General features: G+C 48.0%; 1 protein-coding gene and 1 long non-coding RNA gene across 7 annotated transcripts in view; one reads left to right on the top strand and one right to left on the bottom strand.

Annotated features, from left to right (window-relative positions):
* LOC122132918 overlaps positions 1-2,451 on the top strand; it is a 3,375-nt gene extending 924 nt beyond the window's left edge. Inside the window, exons 1-2 of the long non-coding RNA XR_006152429.1 lie at positions 1-34; positions 504-2,451. The exon at positions 1-34 is cut by the window's left edge and continues 924 nt beyond it. This is a non-coding gene — a long non-coding RNA (uncharacterized LOC122132918). The remainder of the gene's footprint in view (positions 35-503) is intronic.
* Positions 2,324-11,823, bottom strand: part of setd5 (SET domain containing 5) — a 27,475-nt gene continuing 17,975 nt past the window's right edge. For 4 of the 6 annotated variants that reach the window (XM_031567991.2, XM_012829398.3, XM_042707845.1 and 1 more), the window contains 11 exons: positions 11,362-11,706; positions 10,816-11,061; positions 10,417-10,507; positions 9,599-9,879; positions 9,354-9,410; positions 8,520-9,032; positions 7,779-7,874; positions 5,989-6,251; positions 5,729-5,850; positions 5,524-5,612; positions 2,324-5,364 (listed from right to left, as the gene is read on the bottom strand). In XM_031567991.2, the coding sequence (XP_031423851.1) occupies positions 4,771-5,364; positions 5,524-5,612; positions 5,729-5,850; positions 5,989-6,251; positions 7,779-7,874; positions 8,520-9,032; positions 9,354-9,410; positions 9,599-9,879; positions 10,417-10,507; positions 10,816-11,061; positions 11,362-11,706 (2,697 nt within the window). In that variant the 3' untranslated portion in view covers positions 2,324-4,770. The remainder of the gene's footprint in view (positions 5,365-5,523; positions 5,613-5,728; positions 5,851-5,988; positions 6,252-7,778; positions 7,875-8,519; positions 9,033-9,353; positions 9,411-9,598; positions 9,880-10,416; positions 10,508-10,815; positions 11,062-11,361; positions 11,707-11,823) is intronic. The other 2 variants (XM_031567994.2, XM_042707846.1) reach the window with 1 other exon arrangement.

Raw genomic sequence — 11,823 nt, 5'->3', positions numbered from 1 at the left:
AGCATCACAAAGGCAGCTGTATATCGTCACAAAGGTGAGTACAGAGGCACACACCGAAAAAGTACATTCATGGAAATAAGCAACCTTTTAATGCATGGCTGCAGACCTAATCCAGTTTAATTGTGGGGTTGTCTGTTGTCTGTGTATCCAGTGCCTCTGTCTGATGTTCAGCTGTCCGACTAGTAGACAAAGTTAAACCTTCATAAAACATAAATAATGATACTAAAACTTTAGAGGGTGGTATTAGAACAAATGCTGACTCGAGTAGGATTCTCAGGCGTGGATTTTTACTTGTCCTCCTACATTGGTTAATGTTGCCATCTGGTGGTCTTCCAAAGACCCATATGGAGAACGCAGAAGTTCAGGCAAAATTAGGTTATTCAGGCAGCTGCTCTGATTTGGCAGTAAGCACCGGTAGAACTTACGAATATATAAAAGTACTCTATACAACTACTTTACCCGATGTCTGCTGTATATTTAAATGGCGCCATCTCCTCTCTCAGGACCATGTGTTCATAAGGGCATTCTCTTCACCCCTGGACAGACATTTCACAAGGGCTGTGACAAGTGTTACTGCCATGAGAATGGATTTGTGTGTCTTTCGTAAGTATGCCTAATTAATAAGTAACTGAAATGAAAACTGTTCCCCTTATTTGCCAAAACTACAAAATAAAACTACTACTGCATCCACTATAGGCCTACAGCCATGGTGGAAGGTCACTACATTTACTTCTGCTCCACTACATTTCAGAGAGATAAAGAGGAATATTGTTCTTTCTACTCCACTACATTTATTTGACAGCTTTAGTTACTAGCTACTTTTCTGATGAAGGTTTTACACAATGGACATAACGACACATTGTTAAAGATTAAACCAGTGGTTTCCAACCTTTTTGGCTTCCGACATCATACAAAATGCAGTGTGTAGTTGAGGTCAAATTCCAGATGTCTATGCATTGTCAACAGCTCCACAAACTAAGGATTTTCCCTCTAAACTTCTCACATGGTTACATTTCAATAATCGTTCAAATGATCCAATATCTCAAGATTCGAGAAAAAGTAAAAAAAACTGAAAATTGATTTGTGCATCAGAACTTTTTCTTATTTTCTCCCATGAATCATTTCACAACCCCTCAGATGTATCTGGTATCCCTGTATATAAAACGGTATATTATTATATTATAATATATTATATTATTATATGTAATTCAAACTTGCTCTACCTCAAGCAGCTACAACAGTAACATGCTGCTTACACCATAATGCTTCAGTATTAATAATCTAATGATATCATACATAATCAGTCAGAGGGACCAAACCAGTACTTTAACTATATTTTGATGGTAATAATTCAAGTATTTCTACTCATGTAAGAATTTTAATGCAGGACTTTTACATGTAATGGAGTATTTGTACATTGTTGTATTGGTACTTTTACTTAGGAAAAGGATCTGAATACTTCTTCCCTGCCTGCAGCTATTATCAAGGGCCTGTGAGACTGAAAAACCCTACTCTTTACATGCTCACCTGTATTCTCACGAGATCTTAATGGCATTCCCTCCAGACCTATGAAGCCAACCTCCTGGCCCAAGAAGTGTGAGCGGATCGTTACAGATTGTGGGTACCGTGTTGTTTACCATGACAACCCCGAGCTGGACTGCCGACCCTACAGCTGGATCTGGTGAAGCCTCTCAGGCCCACGGCTTCATTACTCGCTTCTGTTAGAAATAATGAGGCTGGGACAACCTAAATGTAAACGTAGATATTTATATTAATAACTAAGTATTTATATTTGCTATTATTGTCCAGCTTCTTAGACTGCATCGTTTACAGATGCCCACAACCGTTGTCTCGCACTACATCTACGAATGTATTCACCAGTCAACACAGAACTCACCACTAGAGACCCTGCCATGTGCAGACGTGTTGCCACCAGTGGAGGTGACCTCTCAAAAACAACAAATGGTTATTATTCGGCTAGTCCATAAATACAGTCCGAACACGGCACAAAAGAGAAAGCCGATAGCAAACCACGAAGGCAGTGTTTGGCGATAGTTATGTTGATTACTGGATTTCAATAAAGTAATTTCCTGATGGGACAATTCACTGTCAAGTTGATCAGAGTGTCATTGTATGTCAGCCACTTGTATCTCACCATCTCGCCCCTTTGCCTTCACCATATCTGACAAGGCGTCCACCTTTCAATTCTGTCAGTCTCCAGAGACTGATTGTCAACACCTTCCTTACCATTTGTCAGTTGTCGATATTTTCTCCATTGTCCTTTCTAAGTCAGCAGCTATTAAATGAGATATCCAAACTGCTGTTTTAAAACTAAAATGTTGTCATCATGAGTATTTTATTATCAAAATGCATTGATACATCTCACCTGTTCAGTACTGTTGTCTGGTTGGTATGGGGGTAGATACCAAATAATTATTACTATGTTTGAGTTAAAAAAAAAAAAAAAAAAAAAAATCAATCTCCTTTGAAAAAAAAAGGAAATAATCTGTCCAGTTTCAAGAGGGACGAAGGGAAGGGAGAAGTATAAACCAGGCAGAGTTTTAAACCCGTCCTTTGCTGCCACACCCAGTGTCTGTCCAACCCCCCACCCCCCTCACCCCAGAACAAGAAGGGGAACAGAAAACTAATCATGCGTCAAATTTAGTGTACTATATTTTCTTGGAACAGTATATAACACGTTTATACAAGTACACATGATCATACGTTCTGGGATGTTGCTTTGTTTTGTCGTTAAGGTGCTGGTCTGTATTTTTTTTCTCTCCCCCCCCCCCCCCCCCCCCCCATGTCACAAAAGTCAACATTTTTGCATCATGTCCATTTCAATATGCGTTTCGTTTTTTACTCAAAAGTGTTTTGTGAAAGAGAAACATTCATGTTAACCAGTGAGTACCCTTGAGTCTTTAGGTCACCGGGTCAGGAGGAGGGGAGGTGGGGGGCAGAGAGTGAAGATCCAGTCCTGTGCACTTACTAACCCACCCCCCTCCCGAAAGCTTGATGGGGGATCCTCAAACGTATCCAAGAAACAAAAAAATTAGAACAAAGAAACAAAAAATGTATTCTTTCTGAATATTCCTGTCCCATCTCAGAGACACCACAGCGGTCCTCCAGCCTGTGTGTCAGTTACATCAGGTCCATATTCCTGGTGGGGGAGAACCAGGGATGTCCGTTCAGTCTTCGGTGATGGCGCGTTGTCATTGTTTTTCAGTCCCCACTGCAGTGGCCATGGCACAAGACCTTGCTGTTCACTACAGAGAGAGAGAGAGAGAGAGAGAGAGAGGGCGAACAAACGTCCCCAACAAACCCGTCTCTCGCCATTTCAAGAGGCAGGTACAGCATTCTGTACAAACGGAAACACCTACAAGCAGCACTTGCGTTTTTTTTTCTTAAAGAAAACTAAACAAACAACAAAAAAAAAAGAATGAAAATGTACAATTGAGAGCACAGCAGCTTCCTTTTTTAACATTTAGTTCAAATTGTCTGTTCTTTTTTTCTTTCTAATGTCATGTTTGTGTCAGACGTATGGAATGCACAGATTGGTCAGGGAGGTGCAGAGGTCGGAGGAGAGCCATCCTTGTTTTCAAAACAAAACAGGAACAGTGATGTGGGGGTGGTGGGGGGAACCAAACCTCAGAAAAGCAGTGCACTACAGTTCCTTTGTCACAGCATTCCAGCACACCAAGACAAACAAACAAACCGCTCGAGATTCCAAAATGAACCTTTTTTTGCTCCAGTCCAAATCAGAGCATCAGCTAAAGTCTCACAAAACTTGAAGACAAAATAACATGACAAGTAGGAAAACAAACAAACTCGAAACCCAGAGATAACTGCAGCACCATGGATTAATTCGATCTGTGTGTGTGTGTGTTTGTCAAGTATACCAAAGCAATTCTAGAGTTGCTACAAGTAAAACAGATTAGTTCTCTGAAGGGGAAAATAAGAAATCAAGTAAAGATCTGGACTCCAGTGTCACTCTGGAAAAATGGAGAAGGGGATGGGTGGGGATGGGTGGAGCAGGTGTGAGGGCACGCACACAGACAGCTGGAGAACTGCACTGGAATGATCCGAGAGAGCACGGTCTCTTGCGCTGGTCTTACCACGGCAATGTTCTTTTTCATGTCCAAAAAGATATATATTTTTTTCCAAACGGAGAATTCAGACAAGATAGACACTTGGCTATGTGTTTCAGTAATTGACTGGGTAGGATGGGGTGGTACAGGAACTGCAGCAGCATAAAAAAAAATTAAACAACAAAGAAAAAGAAAAACCACAAAGAGACTCCTCTAGCGAGTTTCGGCACCTGTGATTAAACAGAATCGAAAGGGAACTGGCGCAAGTTTCAGATTACCACAGGTGTTCATACAAACGGATTTTACCTTATATCTTTTCAAACGAACGGGTACATTTAAAATGATACACGATTGTTAAGAGTTCTCATTTTTTTCCTCAAGCTTTTTTTTTTTTATCCCCATGATTTTTCTTTTGCTTCTTCTTTGATGATGTCTTTGTCAACATTAGCCTCGACGTATGCTTGTGATGATTTCGTTTATTTTTTGGTGAAAAGAGGAAAACAAAAAAAGGTGGGATAAACTTAGGAAAAAAGGATGGATCCTCAAGTCTCGTTTAACACTGGCCACTCCCTCAACCCAGTCTCTACACAGGTGTGTTAAGGAGAGCCACACTCACACACGCATACGCACACACACACGCACGCACGCACGCACGCACGCACGCACGCACGCACGCACGGTCCTAGTAGCTCCCTGTCTGTGTCCGTACCCCCGAGCCCTGGAGGGGAGGGTGCTGGAACTGGCTGAGCGGCGCTCCTCGCGGAGGGTAGTGCTGGGAGCTGGAGGCCGACAGGAGCCTGGAGCTTGCCTGAAGGCCACGGCCCGAACCCTGCTGGGCTAGTCTGGAGGCGTGGGAGACTGAGCTCCCAGTAAGCAAGCCACTACCACCACCGCTGCTGCTGCTGCTGATGTCCGTTTTGGGGTAGGACTGGCTCCTGGAGACTGGAGGGCTGGGCGAGGCTGATGACAGGCCGCTGCTTAACAGGCTGGCCTTCAGGTGGCTGCTGCTGGAGTAGGGCTGCGAGGGATCCTGGACTGCACTACCACTGCTGCTCTGCTGGTGGACGGCGCCACCTGGAGGTCTGGAGGTCCCGCTCATGGACGAGTCCATTGAAGAGATGGAGGATGAGGAGGAGGGAGGGGTGCTCTGGGTCAGCTGGGCGGCGTGGTGGTCCTGGGGGAGAGGGCGCGGGTATGACGACGGGGAGGGGCTGTACGAGGAGCGAAACGGAGACGCAGAGCTGTCCGACGCCGGGTGAAGCTCCGAAAGGTGAGGCTGACAGGGAACAACAGAGCAGACCAGGGTATTTAAGCAAGAGCAGACTCATGTGCCACCAACACAAACAAACACAGACACACACACACACACACACAGACACACAGACACACACAAACACACACACAGACACAACCCTGTGTAAAGAATGTATATTACCTGGTGCTGGTAAACAGACGGGCTGTAACTGTGTGGGCTCCTCATGGGTGACACAGTGGGGAGGTCATACCTGTCCATCTCAGCAGAGTCTGAAGAGGAAGAAGAAAACACGGGGAGAGAGACAGGGGAGTGAGCAGGCCTGTAAAGAGGAGACTGACTAGGCTGAAGGGAGGAGGCTGTGCATTTCACGTCAAGGTTACTCCACCTGCGTCTTTGTCTCCGTGCTCTGACCTCTTGAGGGCGTGCTCTAATTTGAGGTTGCCGCGCAGCACCCTCTCCAGCACGCCCTGGCCCTCCCGCTGACGCTCCACCGCGGTGGGCACGATCCTGCAACAGGCAGCCGGACGAGAGACATTCAACTAAAGACACTGGTGATCTGATACGCCTTGATTTAACACACCTGGCACGAATAGTGTTAAAACTGGATTGTCTCTTCTGCGGGGCTAATGAGTGCGTGCCGCTCACCAGGAGGTGCTTTCCTGCGTCCGGGAGCCTGAGCTGGAGCTGAGGTCCGGGGGGCTGACTTCCTCTATCTGGGGGAAGGCCTGATGCGCCGGCGAGGAGAAGGAGCTGTGTGGGGAGGCGGGGGGCTGCAGCAGCGTCCGCGGCCCACCGGGGGACTCAGAGCTGAGGCACAGCGAGCCGGGGCGCATGGGGGTCCCCATGGAGCCTCCACACTCGGGTTCCCGGGTGCCCTGTTTCCGCTTGCGATACTCCAGCAGTGACACCTGGACAGGCGAGAGGGAGGCGGTGGTTAAGGGAAGCCATGCGAAAACTGAACACTCACCTTTTTTCACATACAAGTTGGCTCAGTACTTAACACTGACAAATCGTACGCACACACAGACACACACCACAAGTACATCAACACTACACCAGACAGACAGACACACAGTATTCCAAATGCAACATGGATCCATCCATCGCTGGAATGTGAATGAGTATGGTAGTACTGAACAATGGCATGCAAAGAAGAGACCATATTCTTAGGCTCGTCAGAAGCATATTCCCTTTACAGAGGAGGACGTGTGCACATAACTCTCAATGCATAGTTAGTGGTGAATTCCAAAGGTTCCTAAATTCTAGTTCAAGGGGGTAGTTCATCAAAACCAATGCGAACATCTCAACAGGCGTTCAGTGGAGCTCAAACATCACCCACAACTATCAGCTCACAAAGACAAACACCCAAACACCAATACAGACACTGATGGCCTATATGTGGACCGCCTCAGCAGACAGGTTAGACAGAGAGAGAGAATGACAGAGAAAGGTTTCCCCCCCCCGCCCCCATCGTCAAAACTAGAGGCCAATGTTCTAGAAAGATCTTTCTTGCATCATCCTTGGTATTTAATATGTAAATTAGGAATGGCACTCTAACTAGGACTCTCTGTCATTTTACCAGATACTATCCAAAGAGGCATAACACTGATGATCGATAACACTTTACTGCCCTCTACTGGAAAGAACTGTGAATTAACAGCAACAATTCAAGTTGTGGTGAAAGTTAATTAGCAAAAATGACTTCTTATGTCTATAAACACTAGCCAAGGCTGCAAAAGTGTCGAAACTGCCATTTTTCAGCAATACTTGTTTATGTGATTTAGGTGATTTTCAATAAAGGATGAATTAAAAGATGAGCCTCTGACTCTCCGTTACCTAAAGATTCTATTTTTAGAACTCCCCCCCAGAAAACATTGTTATTCTAAAGCCTCAATAGAAATGTGTTTCTTAAGTCGGCAGTTCTCTCTCTTTCCTTCTTCTAATGGACGTTTGGCAAAGTCATGTCAGGATTAACCCTAAACTGAGTTTGTGTGTGAATGTTTGGCTGCGCATCTGTACGCATGTGTGTCTGTGTACATGCATGTGACGGCAAGATGGCTGGATCAGTTATGTGCATCACCAGGAGCCATTCTGCCGGGGCGCTGAATGGCTCCAACTCCACACCATGAGACACAAATGAGAAGGAAATGTAAAGAAAAAAAACTCCCTTTTAGATCAAGATCAAGTGTGTATCCTTGACAATGGGAGTATAACCATGGCACAAAATCAGAGAGCTATTCGTGCTATGCTTGTTGGCATGAGATAGTAACACCACATTAGATCCCTCTGAAGGTGTGGCGTTGGGGGGTTGGGAGAAAATGGTGTTGGATTGAATGCGAATGCAAAAAAGGAAAAACCAAAAAAAAAAAAAAAAAAAACAGAACATCTCCATGCACACTTCTAAAAGGTAGTTGGGTCAGTAGGAGCATATTCACCATGTTCTGTATGGGCTTGTATTCGCCTCTTACGGCTAGAGCCTGGTAACCAGGCTGACTGCCTGTCAGCTGACTAACGATGGTCACGTTCGCCCTCTGCCTTAAGGAAAACAAAAAAAGGAGAGAAGGAGGGGGAAGAGAGAGAGAGAGAGAGATAGAGACTTGGCAATAAGGTATTAAAAGAGATGAAAAGGGTGGTGGGGGGGAGGGGAGAAAAAAAGGCACAGAGTAGAATTCTACGGCTAGACACAGAGATGATGCCTCAGAGAGACGAGCGGGAGTGGCTGCTCGTTCGAACCGCTTTGAGGAGATGGCTGGGTCTCGTTTATCAAGTGGTCTCTCACACACACACACACACACACACACACACACACACACACACACACACACACACACACACACAGAGTGGAAAGGTTTTTCACCGCGTGCTAAAAAAGCCAGCGAGGGTAAGAAGTCTGGAGCGCATCGAGGTGGACCTTTGAGATGAGACGCTCGGCGTCTCGTGAAGTGTGCTTGATAAATGAGAACCATCATCTCCGAAAGAGGAACCGAGAGCTGTTCTCTCTATTCTTAGGAGAGATTGAGAACGGCGAGCAAGACCGATTTACATTATCAGTTACGTATATGAAAAGACTCCTCAACATCTCAGTTGAGGCCCATGTCTCCTGAGGTTTAAATCAACAAACACGATGGTTAATACTGGCTGCAAGTGAATGCAACAGTGTGAAGGGAAAGACTTGCCTTCTTCTTTTGGGGAGGGTTGCTAGGGTGAGGGGGCGTGCCACTGTCTGGGTACCCGCCCCCGTAATGTGGCTCTGGATAGGGTGAGAGCGATCCAGGCCCTGGCTCCGAGAGCAGCCCCTGGCCACTCATGGTGCCGAAATAGGAATCTGCAGGTGAGAAGCTGCCCTCCGATTGGGAGTGCCGCCTGTCAGTCGGGGGGCCACGGGCATTAAGGCCCTCCCCTAGGTTGGCGTTGAGGGGAGAGCATGCGTAGATGAGATTGAACTCTGTCCTGAAGGCTTGCTCTCGAGTCTGTGACTCGCCAGGTCGAGTCGTGCCCATGGCGGAGTCTCCCGTGGCGGAAACAGACGCAGGGGTGTGGGGGGTCCCTCCGCCGGAGAGGCTGAGGGGCGAGGGGGAGACTGCAGGGAAGTCCTCGGGGCCCGGGATTGGACTGTCCAAGCTGGACGTCATGGAAAGGTCCGGAAAGTTAGCGTTGCGAATGGCGTCGAAGTCCGGCCGCAGGCAAGGCTATTTAGGGGGAGCAGAGAGAACACAGTGTTTCAGTATTTGAACAGAACAGATCTCTCTCCCACACAAATATGCTGGGTTACATCAGGACAGCAATCACATTTACATTTTCATAAGCCAAACATCTGCTCTTCTCTGTATTTTGCAAAAGCAAGACTCTTAAATACACCCACACACATACAGCTGCTCCTCTCTGGACAGAATGTAGACTCTCTGGTGAGGCATACCCACGCGCACACACACACACACACACACACACACACACACACACACACACACACACACACACACACACACACACACACACACACACACACTCACCTCTGGAGACAGAGATTCTGGCCGGTGTACAGGGGAAGCCTCCGGGGACGAGATGTTCTGGAGGAAACACATGAATTGGGGAAAATGTTAACACTGTAATCACATGCACTGCTTTTCATACTTACATAAGGTATGTATGTCTGTGTCTGACTACACTTCAGGGGTGTGTTGGCGCAGCTTGAGACTGAAGGAAAGTGAGCCTGTGTGTGTGTGTGTGTGTGTGTGTGTGTGTGTGTGTGTCCTACCTCAAACTGCAGAGGCGTGTTGCAGCGGCTGGTGGGCAGCGAGGTGAGGGGTGAGCAGGGCAGTCCGGCGCCATTCTGGCGCTCTTCCTCGGCCCCCAGGTAGAGGGCGCAGGAGGTGCTGAGGGGGGGCCGCAGCGACCGGCCCAGGTCAGAGGGGGGCGGCGGGGTGATGGGGGACAGCGGCCGCAGCAGGAGATCACCGCTGGCCACACTGCTGAGGGGCGAGCTCAACAGCTCTGGCGCGTACTTGGATATTCGCTTCTTGATGGGTGCACTCATCGCTGCAGACAGGAAGGAGGAGCACTATTACACCTCAGCGCCATCACCAGCACATTCATCAACATCGTCCAACACAACTGTCAGTAACGTGTCAGTAACTAAAATAGCACAACAGCATCTCTCATATTTGCCAGCTTCTTTCCTGTTTATATTTCAGGTGTGAAATTCGATGTGACAACATCAACACTTTTTCTAGCAAACCACTAGAGACAATCCCCTCCATTGGGCCAGGAGCGTTTGTGTCCCAGGAGCATTTCGAATACAGCCTCACAAGGTCACGTTAAAATATGGTTCAAACATTACGCCACAGAGGAATAAAGAACAGAAAAAACAACTCCAGAGATCTGCCATTAAGGGTAGTCCCTCTGGACCAGGTCTAGGCGGGCCCAAAGACGGGCTGCAACAGGTGAGTAATATCAGGCCTGGCGGTGTGTGTGTGTGTGTGTGTGTGTGTGTGTGTGTGTGTGTGTGTGTGTGTGTGTGTGTGTGTGTGTAGATACTGGCTTTGAATGGGTGGGATGAGGAGGAGCTGCTCTTACTTTGGTTTGAAGAGCTGCATGCGGCGTCTTCGTCGTCGTCCTCCAGGGACACGGAGGACTTGCTCTCGTCCAGAGCCTGCTTTATCCACCTCTGCAGAAGCAGGCACAGCAATACCAATGTGAGAACAATGATGTGAGCCAGCCATGAGTATAGTCATGTACCAATTATGATCCTAAATGGGTTAAATACCATTTATATGAAAATTGCTAGGAAATGAAATGAAACACAAACACAAATATGTCAGACAAAGTTTTACTTTTTTTTTGCAGATACACCTGTTTTTCGCCTGCCTCAAGTTCCCAATACATTTCCTGTTTACATCTTCTGTCTGCCATAGTCTAAAAAGACAAGATGCAGAAACATCCCCCCTCTCCCCAAGATGCAGGTGACGCCCTGACCTTTTTGCAGGAGCCGTAGGAGGCATCCACGGCGAGGGGTCGGCGGCGCCTCTCGGGGGTGAAGGGCGAGCCGAAGCGCACGTAGTGCTTGGGCGCGGTGCAGATGAGCGAGGAGTGGCTGAGGCCCGGCAGCATGTTGAGTGTGGTGGCCAGCACCGTGGGGTCCGTGGTGATGCGCAGGGGGCGCTCCGGTTCAGGCTCCACCCGCTCCGGGATCTTGTCATTGAACCACTCCGTCACCAGGTACTGAAAGAAGGGACGGAGAGGTCAAAGGTCAAAGTGTGAGATACTTGTGCAATGCATGAAGACCATATTGTGTGAGCACCACATTACAAATTGCTAAGCAAAGATGCAATCTATGTACAAAACTGAACAGATGTAGATGTGCACGTAAATTGGAATAGTGTTGGTACACATGAGTTTACACGTAATTATGATTATGGCTGACCTATGACCCTGGCTCCTATGAAAAATATGCATGCTGGCCTTGAGTGCACTGGATCATCAACATGCGACCCCCCCTGAATCTATACCCCATGCCCTTACCTTCTTAGTTTTGGGGTAGCGCAGGTGGGCCCTGTTGCCCAGGGCTCCGGAGCCTGCTCCCCCATAACCGTCACCGTCCTGGGCCTGTCCTGGGCCGAGCGGCCCCTCCCCCTGCCCCAGCTCCCCCTGAGAGGCTCCGGCTGCCCCGTCCTCCCCGGCACCGGCTGCTGCCGCCTCTGCGGCCTGCTGGGCCATGGCCTGCCGCTGGCGCCGGGCCCGTTGGGCTGAGCCGGAGCGGTAGCGGGATATGCGGCTCTTGGGGCGCGGCTTGGAGGAGCGGGCCGGCGGGGGCTTGGGAGTGGCTGGCGCCAGCACCGGCTTGCCGTCTGTGTCGGCTGGGGCCTCCTGGAAACCGCGGGAGAAGGAAGGAGAAAGACAAAGAAAGAGTCAAGACAGCAGAAATCATGATTAAATAGAACCACCAATGGAAAAATAAAACACTGTTCTATAAACATTACTGAG

This window comes from Clupea harengus, chromosome 5, assembly GCF_900700415.2.
Source record: "Clupea harengus chromosome 5, Ch_v2.0.2, whole genome shotgun sequence".
Lineage (NCBI taxonomy): Eukaryota > Metazoa > Chordata > Actinopteri > Clupeiformes > Clupeidae > Clupea > Clupea harengus.
Note: the sequence above shows the minus strand (reverse complement) of the source record. Positions and strands in the feature narration are given on the sequence as shown.